Source organism: Clarias gariepinus, chromosome 4 (genome assembly GCF_024256425.1).
Source record: "Clarias gariepinus isolate MV-2021 ecotype Netherlands chromosome 4, CGAR_prim_01v2, whole genome shotgun sequence".
Taxonomy (NCBI): Eukaryota; Metazoa; Chordata; class Actinopteri; order Siluriformes; family Clariidae; genus Clarias; species Clarias gariepinus.
Window position 1 is genome coordinate 20,897,420 of NC_071103.1, and position 15,466 is coordinate 20,912,885.

Genomic DNA, 15,466 nt, shown 5'->3' on the forward strand with positions numbered 1-15,466 from the left:
CTAACCAATTTACTACTTGTTTAAATGTATAGACATATATTACATAATAAATATTAATATATTTTAATTGTGTGGCAATTTTACTTTGTTCACTCCTGAAAATATCCATGTCCAATATTCCACTATTGTCTATATTAAACTTCATGACAAAGTTTGTTCAATATTTGCTCTAGATTTCCTTCCACACACGCACAAAAAAAAAGTAGGTACTATATGTGAATTGTCACTGATAAATTGCTTGTAGGTTTGTGTGTGTGTGTGTGTTTGAGTTATCCTGTGATAGATTGGCATCTCAAACAAGATTCCTGCCTTAAGTTTCATGTTCCCAGGATATTTTCTAAAGCCATTAAGACTGAGATTAGGATAAAGGAGAAACTGATCAGTGACTGAATAAATTGATTAAACAAATGTATACACACAATATGTTACATGAACTGTAGCCTTTATTTATAGCCTTTAATGCAAAAGTAAACCCAAATTCATCTCTTCTGCCTGGGTCACTCACCACATTATTTTATGTTTGCTTGATATTAATATCCAAGGGCAATATTCAAACATCTTGCAGGGTAAATGTGTTGGAGTGACAGATTGTGAGCTTATATGCTGTGATTAAACCTAGCTCTGATAACATTTTAAGTTATTCTACCCTGTGGCCAAAACACACATTGGTAGTAGGAAAATGAGGTTTATATTGGAAAGCCACTATTTTAAAAACAGAAGCTAATAAACACAGCCTAAGAACATTTTTATTCAGTAGTGTTTATTACAACACTTTTCTTATAACTCCATTCCATTATCAGCCGTGCTTATGAAACACTGTCCTTCATTTTGTTGTTCAAATATCCTCTTTCTATCTTTCAAAACAGTAGGCACTTCAAGGGCATTTAAACATGAATATACATTTAGCTAGCTTGTTTTATACTTAACATATTACATTTAATCTGTCGAATATAAATTGTTATAATCTTTAAATTATTTTATATTAACGCACAAATAAATCACTGCCTCAAACAGCCATATCCTTAAAGGAAATTAAACAAAAAGGAAATAGGACAAGGAAAATAATGTCAATGTGTAATAGTCATCATGATAACAGAGTTTAGAAAATGATGACACCTATTAATACTCAACAGGAATCAAGGGTTCAGCATTTTAAAATGTGTAAAATAGCATAAGTAAGCACAGATTGTGTAAAAACCCAAAACATGTAAATGAAGTGCACTTATGCTTGAAATCTCTTTTTTGGTTATCACTCATCATTTTGGATAACACATGGATGTTGTCAGTTTAATCAGTCTGGCATAAAGGAATTTTAATCATTTAACAATCTGCGCCCAAACAGCTCTCTGCCTCAACATTTAATGCTTTTCAGAAGCTGTAATTTTACCATTAGCATTTGTTACCAAATCATGTAAACAATCACTCTTACACAAATACAAACCTCAGACTGAAGAATAACATGTGTGGTTAGATCTGCAGACTAATTCTCAAAAGCAAATGGTTTTTAGGCTCCCACACATATACCTCTGATGACCATGGAAAGATTAAGCCTCATTGTGAACATTTATGCATTCATGTGCTGCTAGAGTCATGAAGGAAGTGGTTTAAGCAAATAACTCCATATATTTGAGCCACAAAAGAAAATGTCATTATATGCACATTTTAAATATGGATTCAGATTACAAAAAAAATAAAATAAAATAGGCTTGGGACAATGAATGACAATTATTAACACAGTGATTTACAGTGAGTTTACTTTACCTGGTATGGCAGTATGTTTGTGTGTGTGTGTGTGTGTGTGTGTGTGTGTGTGTGTGTGTGTGTGTGTGTGTGTGTGTGTGTGTGTGTGAGAGAGAGAGAGAGAGAGAGAGAGAGAGCAGGGTTTGTTCTTGGCTTGAGATATATATATATATATATATATATATATAAAAACAAGACATTTTGAAAAACTGTTTCCCTATATTTTGATACTGAATTGACAAAATATACAAATTTGTGTTGACAACACTAAAACTTCGTATAGTACCTACATTAAGACTGAGATGTTAAAATATGGTCAGGATAATTATTATGGAACCAAGAATAAAGTACATTTACAATCCACATTTCAGATCTTTTACATTTTTTCAAAATACAAATATGTACCTCTGTAGTCACAAAGTAGTCTATGGATGAAATAAAGCTTGACATTTACTTTTTCATATTACATTATTTTCTCCAACAATTAAAAAAGAATTCATGAGAAATAAGTCATGATCCATAATAAAAACATAATATCTGATTGCCTTTATGAAGCAAAAATACTGTATCTTTGTTATTAAATAAGGTCCCAATAAAAACCTCCCCAGTCGTTTATAATTCCAGCTTGTGTTTTTGATGACTGAGGACATGTTTGTCATATGTCAAAAGGAAGTTAATGTTGAGTGTAATCGCTGATTTAGGCATAAAACTCCTTGTCTGGGGCTTTCTGGTAAGCTGTATTTGGTAGTTTGCGCTCTCCCAGATCATAGCTGCCTTCATCCTTCTTCCTCATGCGGTACACCAATAGGAGAATTAGGAAGATTGCAAACAGGAAGCCAATCACACCTCCAGCTATAACAGCTACAGATAAAAGGAGAAAACCGGCCGAGTGACACAGGGCAACGTAAAGATTGCAAGGATACACAAATGTAGCCTAAATTTTAGTTGCATGGCAGAAAAAAATCTGAAAAATTATTTGATTCTAATCTGAACATACCTGCCAAAACTTCCGTCAGGTTTTCCGATTGCAATTCATTTTGCTTGTCAGAATCCGACCCTAGTTGTGGAGACATGCTTGTGCTGGTAGCCAAGTCACTGTCCTGGGGCTTTTCCTTCTGACAGGGAAATGTGTGTGGAGGACCCAGGGATTGAAAGAGAAATAGAAACGGAAAGCAGAAAATCAGACCAACAACAGCATGTAACGTGGGTATGAAACATGAGTTTAGTTTAATAATGCAGTCCATACATTTAATGGGTAGAGCATAAAATAAATGATAACCCTTGTTTCCTCTAGGTATTGTACTTGAAATAAAAGTAAAGATCTGCATTCCAAGTTTTTTGAAAAGTTAAAGATAAGATAAAGTAAGGATAGAGAGACTTTTTTGTCATTGTAGTACAATGAAATGTTTGGCAGATCTTAGAGACCAGCAGCAATGAAGATATATGTATAAAACAAAAAGATAGTCATGCTAAAAATTAAAATACACAATGTATACAGAATAAATCCCATTATTATTTAAAAACAACCTCAAACAGACATCATAACTTTCTTCCACTGTGCTTTTATTCTTTTAACAAAAATGTAGCCAAAAAAAAAAAAAAAAAAAACCATGGGTAATACCAAGTACCAAGATTCAATGGCTTGTAGATTCACCGTTAGTAGTAATAAGTTGGAAGTAATTGTTTCCTGTATGATTACTGTATCAGTCACTCACATCAATGTGGAGGAATTTTGGTTGATTCTTCTTTACAACATTGCTTCAGTTTTTGAGGTTTTTGAGCATTCACTTATGCACAGCTCTATTAATGTCCCACCACAGCATTTCAATTGGGTTAAGGTCTGGACTTTGACTCGGCCATTCCAAAACTTTGATTCTTTTATTTCATAGCCTGGTTTTACTGGTGTGCTTCAAATCATTTAGCAAACATGACAATGGGCAATAACTCCCTACCAATCCCTTTTACACCTTACATATGGGAGGCCTGTAGCATCTCAGTTTTATCTTGCATTGTTTTTTTATTTCTCTGAGCACTGTATGGTCTGACCTTGTGTAAATGTGCTGGGACATCCACCCCTGGGATGACTAGCAGCTGTCTTGATTGTGAAGTAATGTGATTCTTGTAAAGAATCTCTCACTGTAGATTTGTCAACTCCTAATTGATTTGAAAATGGTTTAATAACAGTTTCCAGTTTTTAGATAGCACACACCTGAATGCTCCAGACCAGCAAACTACCAAAACTTCTGTGTTCATAGAGATCTGCCCACCTGCTTATGATACCACTTACCCTCTTAAATCCAGAGGGAGGCAGTAAGGGGGTACTTAGTACTGCCCAAACGTTTTTTTGGTTTAATGTTTATTTCAATAAATAATGTCGAAGTGAAAAGTTATGTGTTGTTATTCATCTTAGGTTGGATTTGCTATGACCCACTATGACCCACAAAGGATACAGAATTAAAAACAGGGGTACTAACTTTTTTTAAATGACTGTCTTCATGGAAAAAAACATTTTACCTCTGTGACCTGCTGTCCTGCATGTGTGGAGGCCACCCATATGTCTGGCACAGCAAATGAAGTGGTCTCCAGTCTTGGGCTGCTGGTCTGGGTGGAATGCTGTGTAGGTTTTATGTTTTGCGTCCTGTCCATTATCCGCACATCTTCATCATCACTTTCAATAAAGCCTGAAGGTAATAAACAGGGCACATGTACTGTATCCAACTACAATATTGTATTTGTAAAAGATGAAGCAAAACATTTTAAGGAATAGGACACTTTTTATTTTTCCATATGCAAGCAAAGAATAATAAACTATATTTTGCCCTTACTTGTTAGGAATTTGGAGTCAGTCAAGATAGGTGCACCTTAGAGCAGTTGAGAAATAAAGACCTTGCATGTGGATCTAACAGGGCAGATTGTCTCTGGTGGCATTCAAACTATCCGTCCTCTTAATAGTAACCCTGAACCTTAAACCATGTAACACCGCTGGCCTAAATACCTTATTTTGCTCGATATATTTACTGCACATCAGGCTTGTACATATGAAAGCTAACAAGTGTTGGTGTAAGGTGTAGTTTGACTATGCTGAAAAGTGGGAGGACTGATCTATTAATAATGCAGGGATCATGTTTGGAGCAGATGTCTTCTGAAAGAGCATGGTGGTCTTGGCTGACCGCATTTGATCGCAGGTGAAACATCTGTGTTCTCATCAAACTGCTGCCATGATCTAGGAGCCAACAGGCTTCACTTCTGTTTACAGCAGCCTTGCAAAGTCACACTGGTACCTTCAGACTCACCGCTACAAAGTTAATGAGCTGTGTCAAAGTACCCACACTCTGAAGCTTGTCTTGGACATTATACCCAAGACTGAAAAAATGGCCCCTTTGTGTACAATGCATAGTAATAAGCAGTATATACTGTACAGTATATACTGTATAACCAAATATGTCCACTTAGATGCTTACAAAAATATTCTCCATAAATTCAAAATGAATTCCAAAAAGCACATGTTGAGGACTTTTTTGGATAATACTTATATACTTTATATCATACACTGCACATACAGAAAGAACATACCGTATATAGCACAAAAGTAACATTTTCTCATAAAGTAGAAACTTCACTTTATTATTCCTTATATGGTAGGCATTTAAAGTTTAAGAAAACACTTATATACACTAGTATAAATACCTACATCAAAGGCTGAATATCTAAAATTAACAAAAATCCCATGCCTTCCCTGGGGTTCTTATATATATTTTTTTTAAATAACATACTTATTGTGCAGATAAACTAACTACTATTAATGTAACCTTCCGATCTTATAGCCTTTATATATATATGTCTGGCTTACCTGATCCTGAGCCAGAGTTGAATTCATCATCATTATCCAGGACTGAATAATCACCAGACTGCTGTTCTTCTAGGTAGAGGTCATCGAATAAGCTGACCTGACCTGTCACCAGAACCTGCAGGAGTAAAGCAAACATGCCCAAGTTAAAGTTAAAAATAATGAGCTTTCAAAAATATTGTGAAGATCTGATACAAAGGTGCTGAAACAGTTTTATAACGCATCTCAAAATAGTTTAGAATTTACTGTCAAGCATCCACCTGTGCTCTCGCAGCTTTCCACAAAATTGTGTGCACTAGAATCAGGCTTGAAATTACACAAATTGAAATTCATCCAGCTGATTCTCGAAAAAACTTATATATTGAATGCATCCTCTGCAGAGTCTGTATTCAGAGTATGGAGTTTCTATGTGATCTTTTTTGCTTTGTTTTCGTCCATCTGACACCCTTGTGCTATCCAGTATAATCTTTCACAGTCATTTCACACTCACCCAGGCTCCTTTTTTTTTAACAATATAACACCTCAGGAAATCCGAAAGTCCAGCCAATCAATGCCTACTGACAATAATGACAGAAGCCTGCGAGTGTGAAAACTGATCCTGTGGTCAATTAAATGAGTTGAACAAAATTCAAGTTTCAAAGCTAAAATTTAAAAATCAACAAATAACTACTTGCCTCCCATACCAGAATACGTTACGTTAGAAATTAGATTTAAAGTTTTTAGTAGGTGTGGAGAAGGATCCATCCTATTTGAAGAAAGTGAGATGGACAGCAGGAGGGTAAGAATGTGCTGATTGGAGTGTGTTGAATAATACGTCTGATTCCAAAACAAACTCCTGTCAGCCATATGAAAGTGAGAGTGGCATTCCTGAGCTCCTGGCTGCAGCACAAGTAAGGTATTGTGTGATGGTCTGAGTCACTTTCTTTCAGCATGTGCCAGTGCTACAGCTGGACAGGAAACTCTAAATCTCATAAGCCACTCACTCTCTTCTCTGCTCCAAACAGCCAGGCCAAACAGAGTCAAACACCTCCCCCTTCACTCCCCTTTTCTCTCTCTCAATTTCTTACTCTCTAGCTCTTTAACACATGGATTCAGTACTTCACCACTGGCCCAATATGCACACACGAAGAAAAGATGGTACAATATATTGATGCCAAGCACAAGATAATGTAAATAAAATTGGATTAAAATTTGAAGCCCTTCATATAACAATTGCTGCTTTCAGGCCAGCCAAAGCTAGGCCTGCTGCGGGAGTACTTTTAAATTGCAGGTCTAATGTGGCCAATAAAGCATTCAGTGTGAAATGATGCAGTGGATCTCTATGCAAAAATTATTTGGATTACTTCACCAGTGCTTTCAACTACCAGAGAGAAGCTGCTGCATTTGCTCAATGTTTTAATCAATAGTTGCAGAATAGACAGTATAATATAATATCCCACTGATATCATGACCGTGATGCCAAAAGATTTAGTCAAACAAGACTACATGGCTTTACTCTTGCCTTTATTCCACACAGTTTAAATATCCTTTTTGTAAGCATACATTCATAAATCAAGTCAAATCAGGACTTTGATCAAATTTCTTGTGTATTAGGGTGTAAATCCAAGACTTCAAGCGCAGTTTGTTATGAGACTCTTAGCTGCAGTAAAACATTTGAATGGTGTCAGAGTTTTTAAAGAAGACTGTATATCCATGAATGACAATCCCGGCCAAGGGAGCTCACTGCAATCGTTTCCTGTGAACATTCAGCGAGTGGTGTACTTGATCCTTCGACGGATCAATAGATAACTTGTCAACATGAACACCACTTGCACACGTTGCAGAGACTTGGTTGGGAGTTATTGCCACATCCCTCATACAGTCCTGACCTCGCGACAACCCACTACCAAATCTTTGGCCCATTAAAGAGTTCCTGGGAAGCCGGGATTTCCGATGTGAAGCAGGCAGTCTGATTATTGCTTGCTTTGCTGAGCAAAAACTTTCTACGCTGATGGTAACTAGTGAAACGCTGGGATGAGTACATTAGTGTAGCAGGGAATTGTAGAGAGAAATAAAGGTAGTTTTTATTTTTCTATCCGTGTTTCATTTCTGTATGTGTTATTCTGCACAATGAAAAGTCATGGTTTGAACACCCCCCTTATTAGTCATACTTGTACTAGTTGGAACTCTAAGTAATGATCAAAGTGTTTCGTGTCAGATACAATGCCTTATATCTAAATCTGGTTAGGGCAGATCTATTCTAATTACTTCTCCAGATGTGGCACAGCACACACCGACTGTGACAGGATTAAGCCAAAATCTCAAACACCAAAAACCACACAAATATCTACAGAATCAAGCCTTAGAAATTTTGCAGTGTTTTTTAGCTGCATGCTCCCATAATATGATTATAACCACTCCGGACGTTCCCTTCACACATTCCAGCCTGCTTTCGCCATTAATATATGCACAAAGTGAACTGTTTTGCTATGCTTCTCAAAACCCAAAAGCACTATTGTTTCCCAGCCCTGGACTAATGCTGTGGTTCTTTCCCCACATTCATACGCATATTATACAATGATCTATTAAAGCTACCAACTGTTACCAAACCAGCGCCAAAGTCCATAAAACTGTACCAACCTTGGAAAGAAACACAAGGCAAGGATTCATGGAAAACCACTATAAAATTAATTTGTACGTCACCATTATAAATCTAATTATTTATCCATTTTTAAACAGTTGGCTGATATGCTTAGAATTACAAAGACTTCTTTATAATTAAGAATTAATATTTATGTGAGAAAAGAAATGACCTGCTTTATGTTTTCACCGGGCATACAAGCAAAGAATCAGCTTGTCTACTGGGATTAAAAAAAATATTTTCTTGAAAGTATTTTTATCAATCATTCGTGACTGCATTAGAAGGAAATGGCAGTTAAGACTTAGTTGTTATCTGAGCCCAATATCCGAGCGATATACAACCCCTTAAAGGAGTGGAGAAATTTCTTGCCCATGTTGTTTATTGCACGTAGGAGGATCCATCCTATCTGCAGAAATTGAAATGTGTTAAATAATACATCTGATTTCAAAACAAACTCCTGTCAGCCATATAAAAGTGAGAGTGGCATTTCTGAGCTCCTGAGCTGAGGTATGCTGTATCTGAAGGTATGTTGTTGCTCTTTTCACTGACCTGCCAACCCTGGACACTGCATTATGCCCCTCATACTAAAGTCTTATGATTGATTGAGAAAGACACCCACACACACACACACACACACACACACATCACGCCTAATAAAAGTGCAATAATTAACTTAGAAAAACCCATCTGTACTACAGCAGAGCCAAGTGTCTCTTTGCGGTTTGTGCAGTGGTTATAATGTGTAAAGAACAGGCCAAGTGTGAGAACGCAGATGTGCCCGAGATATGAAGTTGGCTGAGCTTTTAATGCCATGGATATAAGGAGTGAGACTAGTCACTGAAGTTTATCCCTGCCCATCTCACACACATACACACATCCGTGTGTTGTAGCACAGGACAGCAGACAAACCGACAGACAAACACACAAACTCACAGAGAGAGAGGCAGACCCCCTTCACACACACACTTACAGACAGAGACAGACAGAAAAACACACATACTCAAACAGAGACAGACAGGAGCACACACACACACACGCACACTCACAGACAAAAACGCACACTCACAGACACTCACTCACACACACACTCACAGACACAAACTCACTCACACACACACTCACAGACACAGACACACTCACACACACTCACAGACACACTCACACTCACTCACAGACACACTCACACTCACTCACAGACACACTCACACTCACAGACACACACACACACTCACAGACAAAAACTCACACACTCACAGACAAAAACTCACACACTCACAGACAAAAACTCACACACTCACAGACAAAAACTCACACACTCACAGACAAAAACTCACACACTCACAGACAAAAACTCACACACACACACACACACACACACACACTCACAGACAAAAACTCACACACACACACACACACACACACACTCGCGCAGACAGAACCACAGAACCACACAAACACACACACACACTCGCGCAGACAGAACCACAGAACCACACAAACACACACACTCGCGCAGACAGAACCACAGAACCACACAAACACACACACACACAAACACACACACACACACACACACGGACAGAAACACAGACTCTCAGACGGACACACGCTTACAGACACAGACAGGCACACACAGCCAGCGTGATCTCCTGAGAATGACAGCAGTGATGAATACGGCCCATTCAAACCGCAGACATGCAAGGTATTCTTAATATGTCTGCTTACACACAGGTGCTGCGTGAGTAGAGAGGTGGGGAAAGGAAAAGGGGGAAAAAAAAAAAGAAACAGAAATAATGGGATAGGTGGTGCAGGCAGCTAGAATAATACTTTATATGGTCACGAGCCATGGTTTAAAACTTTTTCTAAAACAGAATGTTAAGGTGAGAATTGTGGAGTAGGTAACCACACACAAATACTCATCTTGACAAGAAATAGCAGGACAAGTTTGTTCCAGATTAATATCCTGATTGATAGAATTCATGGACTAGCCCTGATGATTTTTAAACCCAACTTTAATACAGACTATTTTATGAATTTTAAGACTGATTTGCAAACTTCAGGTTTCCAAAGTTTATTTTGGCATTTGCATATAATTTTTTTTTTTTTAAACTTGGATACAGAAAAACATTTTCAATCTATGCACAATATCTCACGTACTGAAAATCAGACATTATGTGTATGTGTGTATTGTTCTTTATGTTAGTACCTGGGTCATGTATGGGAAATCTGCATTCCACAATAGCTCACACAGAGCACACCTGGCTGTGGCAAAAAACTAAGCCCACTTGAGGTCATTACACACCTGTGCACAAACATTAATCAAAGATCTGAAAAGAAGAACTGCTGGAACACAAAAGCAGACATTTCCACTAAGGTAGAGTGACACAATGTCTTAACAATATGGCAAAGCACTAAAAAAATCAAATAGAAGGAGCATGAGAAGGAGTCGTTGTTTCAGTGATGAGGAGAAAGAATAATACACAACAATAAAATCTGTGGATGGTTATGAGGTATAGTCTGTCAAAACCTCTAGAAGAAATGCAAGTCATTTAGATGACAAACCATCATAAATCATTTACACCACTCTCTTAAGAGGGTCAACAAAAGTTTTGTTCATCTCCAGGCAATAACATGCAATATCCTATAATGCTGTAATCTTAAAAAAGCCTGTCGAGGAAATAAAGAATAATAAGGAGATTATGGGATCTGTTGTATTAGTCTCAACACTGATTGCATACATAGACCAAACATAGATCCCGGGTTAGTGTGTCCTGTACTTTACATAAACTGAATGTTCCACAGAGGAAGAACAAGAAAATGCAGACTCAGCTATTCAAAATCCAAGAGACCACATTTACTGCCATCTCACCAGATTATTTTAACAACAATCCCCCACCCCATGATTTTTTTTTCTCTAGCAAACACTTTTTACTAAAAGTCGGACCTGATGTGACAATTTGAGGTTTTATTTATAAATGCAATCTTTAATGTCGTATACCAAGTTTACTGTATTACTGATGCACACTGTGAGGACCTGGATGAAACTTTGCTGTTTTGTACACATTCTTACTTTACTATCATACTGGATATCTGGGAACACATGCTACTGTGACAGAGGAAGGATGAACATCTGCAGTGTACAAAAAACATCTGGTGTGGAGGTGTCTGTTGTCTGGAAGAAAAGAGTATGTCCATATAAGGGCTTGGAGGAGGCCTGGGGAGTCACACGTCAGCACTTCCCCAACCATGTCCACAACAGCTCCACTACATCAACAGGCTTGCATAATGTTTCCTGGTAAAACTTATGGAACTATAAAATCACTTCCTGGAAGAAACACAGCAAACGCGTCCAAACCAACCAGGCACACTTTAATAACAATGTTGACTTATTCTAGGGTAAAAAAACAAGCTGTAATACTCAATTAGGTATCAAGAACCAAAAATTATATCTTAAGATTCCAGAGACATTACAGTTGTGAATATGTGTGTAGATGTGTTTGTGGTTTCTTGTCTGTTTATTATGTTCACATAACAATTACTAACCCCACCCTTTTAAATACTAGTTACAGGATTTCTCTCAATCATTTCAGACATTATAATATAAAGCTTTTCTTGGGTTCTTTTCTACAATGATGTAACGTCTTCTGACATTTACTGTGAGCTCAATCCTCTAACTTCATCACCAAGGTAATGTTAACCACATTCTGCTCCAAAATGAGCACACCTCATCAGGAAACTGCCTCAGTCCTCTTTCTCTCTCACTTCTTTCCTCTTATTTCTTTCCCCTTTCCTCCATCGAATACGGCTCAGACAAAAATCCTTATTGGGTTCAGTGAACGCACAAAGCAGACAGCACAATTACTTCCCAAGAGCACTTTTCTCGTAGTCCGGCTCACCACTGCACTCATACGTCCAGACCCCAAAACATCCCTAAAGAACTTTCCATTTGCTCATCTAACCAAATGGTTAGGAGAGCAAAAGCCCTCGGAGCTCAAGAATCTGTGCTGTACCACTGTTTTCACCATAAAAAAAAATCCTTCCATTTCCCAACATCTCCATTTTACAGCTTTCTCCATCATACTTTGTATATGTCTCACCCTTTTCCAGATGCTTCCTTCAATGTTTAGGATAAGTCTCACTTCTGTTTATAATAGACTTTGCATAAAAGCGGATGGATGTTTTTTTACATTCCGCTTAGGAATACGTGTAAACTGAAGGCACGTTTTTTTTTTTTTTTAAAGTGATGGCATGAAAAAAAAATGCAATTCAGTATTTTTTTTCTGAACCATGATGTCAGTTTGAAAGAATTTCCCAACATTTTCCAGAACGAAATTAGACAGCAGGCAGCATGATGTAGTGGTGTGGTAACACTGGGGCAAACAAACAAGCCTTTTTTTTTCTCCCTGAAGTGCTCCTTAAACTTATGTAAAGTAGAAAATTTTTAAACTAGCACTGTTTCACACTATAGAAAGAAAAAGACATATAGCCCAAGAATATGAATATTATACAACATCACATGAAAAAAAAACTTTAAGAACAAGCGATGACTGTCTTCAAACCTTCACATTTTCAAATTGAACAAATTGTTGATTCACTTTTTTATAACAGAACAACTGGGTAAATGGCATAGTAAAATCACAGGTTTATATTAATCAATTACACTTTTTTAAACAAACTATTTTAGCTTTTCTTTAGTAACAACCCAAACAAAGGCATTTGTAGTTGAGGCTTTACATTTACTTTTCTAAAGGCTTTTGGAAGGAGTCCTCAGTGGTAGTGCCTTGTAACAATCACTAATTATTTGCACATTAGGTTTTAACTAATCTTGTGAAAAAACAAAGCCTATAAGGATGAGATCATTACAGTTTCTCAGTGTGATGGCAAGATTGTTGTTTTGTTTTTTTGTCTTACTGGCTTCACAAGAGAGAAACAATGTTAAGGGAACAGCTGTTTGAATCCGTTATCAGGAACTAACTTTTACTTGGTCTAAATGCAAATATAATTAGATAATATGTATGACGTCATTCCTAAAAACTCCTGTGGAATAAGAGAAATAAACCTTTTTTGGTATATTATTGAAAGTTATTGTAAAATAATCAACTTCGGGATTCAGGTAGTAGCACATCACCCCATCATTTTACTCCTTACTTAAATGTACTTAAACACAATTACAACAACAAAAAAGAAAACTTAAAAAAAAAATTAAAAAAAACTCAATGATATTTTGGGAAAACAGTTGGAAAGTAAATATGTTAAAGTCTTACAGAGGTTAAAGTGCCATAGCTTAACAGTGCCACATATCCAGACATGTCAATAAGGTTCAAATTCCACATCAACCAAACATTATACTAATATTTGGGAATAAGAGCAAATTCAGTCTTTCCCGCATATTGATTATGCAATACTGTTCTGAGGGGTTAAATGATTAACCTGGGTGATGCTGCTGTCCTCAGATGCTCTAAAAGGCGTTGATTCATTAGTTACATTTGTACCAGTTGCTTTAGGTTATGTGTCATGCTTAAATGAAGTACTTATTAAAAAAGTACATTATTTAAAAAATATATACTAATAAAACAAAGTGTGAGGAGAAATGAAAACAAAAATAATTACTTCAAGTATAGTGGAGGAAATAATTATTTTGTAGAAAAAAATAAAAATAAAGATTAATAAGTATTTTTTTCTTTACTTATATATCTGCTTTTCTGTTTATTGCACAATTAAAGAAAAATGGATAATCCATAGCGAGAAGATGATGGATTAAACCCTATCTGAAAATCTTTAATGCTACTCCAAATTGAATCATCTTAAAGTACTTCATATAAGAAGCAAAACAGGACATGTAAAACTGAAGTGCAGGTACAGCATTGTGTGTCTGCTCTGTGTGTTTACCATGAGGGTAATGGGGGACATTTTCTTGGACTTCTGGACGTTGAAGTAGAGACTATTTATTCAACATAAATGATTAGCAAGCAGATAATGAACCGATGTGGTGTAACTTGTTTGGGGTCAGGGACAAACTCGCTTTAAGGCTAAGGACACACATCTAAATGCACATGAACCATATGATCACTTATAGAGATCCTCCATTTCTTTCTAACAGTTCAGCATTGTATAAATTGAATAGTCTTGAGCTATTCTATGATGCTTTAAGCTTGCTCTTTTTGTATTGATTGTTTCCTAAAGAGACTTTGGAAACCATTTGTATTAAATGAACACAGGGTTGAACCATTTATTCGGGAACACACCACCAATAAAGGGAAGATTTATTATCTAATCTTCATACTTCTCGGAGTCCTCAGTTGTTTTTCACAAAAGCAGTCATGGTGTTGAAGTTGTTCTGCTTTCTCGTAATGAGTCACTACACTGCACTGAAAGAGCAAAAACACCACCACTACCCATCCATCGTCATGGACATCACTCAGAGCACTAACAGGACAGCTGCATCAATCAGCATCACACTGCCGGTAAACCGAGTTTAGAACCTGGACAAGTTTGCTCCGTGCACACACACACGCGCGCGCGCATGCATGCATTTGACACTCTTTAGACATGTGCCTTGCTAATTTAAAAAAAATAGACAGGATTTCAAAACTTCAAACGCGTTGCTGTAGATCAGATAAAAACTGAAATGCGCGCACACTTTATTCAAACAGCAGTGAGTGACAATAAGTTTCACTCAGATCTGATCAAACTTACCCCTTTTCCCAGAAGGCAAAGTGCCGAGAGCGCGAGCGCCATCCAGCCGTGCCTCATTATTCCTGTCCACAAGTCTGCTGGGCTTCTGGTGAAAGTAATCTCAGATCTCACTCGTTTTCTTTTCTTTTCTTCTTTCTTACGTGATCGGCCGCTCCTCTCCTTTTCAGATTTGAATCTCAGAGCTGTTTCAGGACAGTTAAGTGATGATCTACAGGCTCCTCGGGGTTGGCCGCTTTCCTCTGAGATGCTAGAAGCAGGCCATGGTAGAGGAGCTGTACGTAGTCTGTCTCGGCTCCGGTCTCAGCAGTAGATGTAGCTCAGCGGGATGAAGTGAACCGGGGGCGGCGTGTTTGTGTGCGCGCGCGCGCGAGCACGCGCCCAGGGATAGGTGACGTCAATACAGAGGGAGTGAGCGCGTGCGGAGGCCGAGGCGCGCATTTATTTATTTATTTATTTATTTGTGTGCATTTATAAGTGAGCAACAGAGTCGGAGTGAAATCTCTCATCTAGAGGTTAAGTCAGGCTCAGGGGTAGGACCGGATGCGCTGGTATAAATCCATAAA

The 15,466-nt window shown here is 37.5% G+C and overlaps 1 protein-coding gene across 2 annotated transcripts; it reads right to left on the bottom strand.

Moving 5' to 3' along the window:
* Window positions 1-1,084: 1,084 nt before the first annotated feature.
* Window positions 1,085-15,242, bottom strand: LOC128520164 (syndecan-2-like). Of its 2 annotated transcripts, none has more exons than XM_053494253.1 (5): window positions 14,904-15,242; window positions 5,591-5,705; window positions 4,255-4,421; window positions 2,738-2,852; window positions 1,085-2,601 (listed from the first exon to the last, which is right to left on the bottom strand). In XM_053494253.1, the coding sequence occupies exons 1-5, from the start codon at window positions 14,958-14,960 to the stop codon at window positions 2,438-2,440; spliced, it is 618 nt and encodes a 205-aa protein (XP_053350228.1). In that variant the 5' UTR covers window positions 14,961-15,242; the 3' UTR covers window positions 1,085-2,437. The 2 variants fall into 2 exon arrangements, with proteins under 2 accessions (XP_053350228.1, XP_053350227.1); XM_053494252.1 differs by having other exon boundaries at window positions 2,738-2,855; window positions 14,904-15,240.
* Between the last annotated feature and the right edge of the window lie 224 nt (window positions 15,243-15,466).

Bases quoted from the DNA above. Each gene is read 5' to 3' on its own strand.
- LOC128520164 (XM_053494252.1), bottom strand. From the start codon at position 14,960: ATGAGGCACGGCTGGATGGCGCTCGCGCTCTCGGCACTTTGCCTTCTG. The intron at 2,856-4,254 runs GTAAAATGTTTT...TTTCCCTGTCAG, and splicing joins CAGGACAGCAGGTCACAGAG to AAGGAAAAGCCCCAGGACAG. The intron at 2,602-2,737 runs GTATGTTCAGAT...TTTTATCTGTAG, and splicing joins CCTGACGGAAGTTTTGGCAG to CTGTTATAGCTGGAGGTGTG.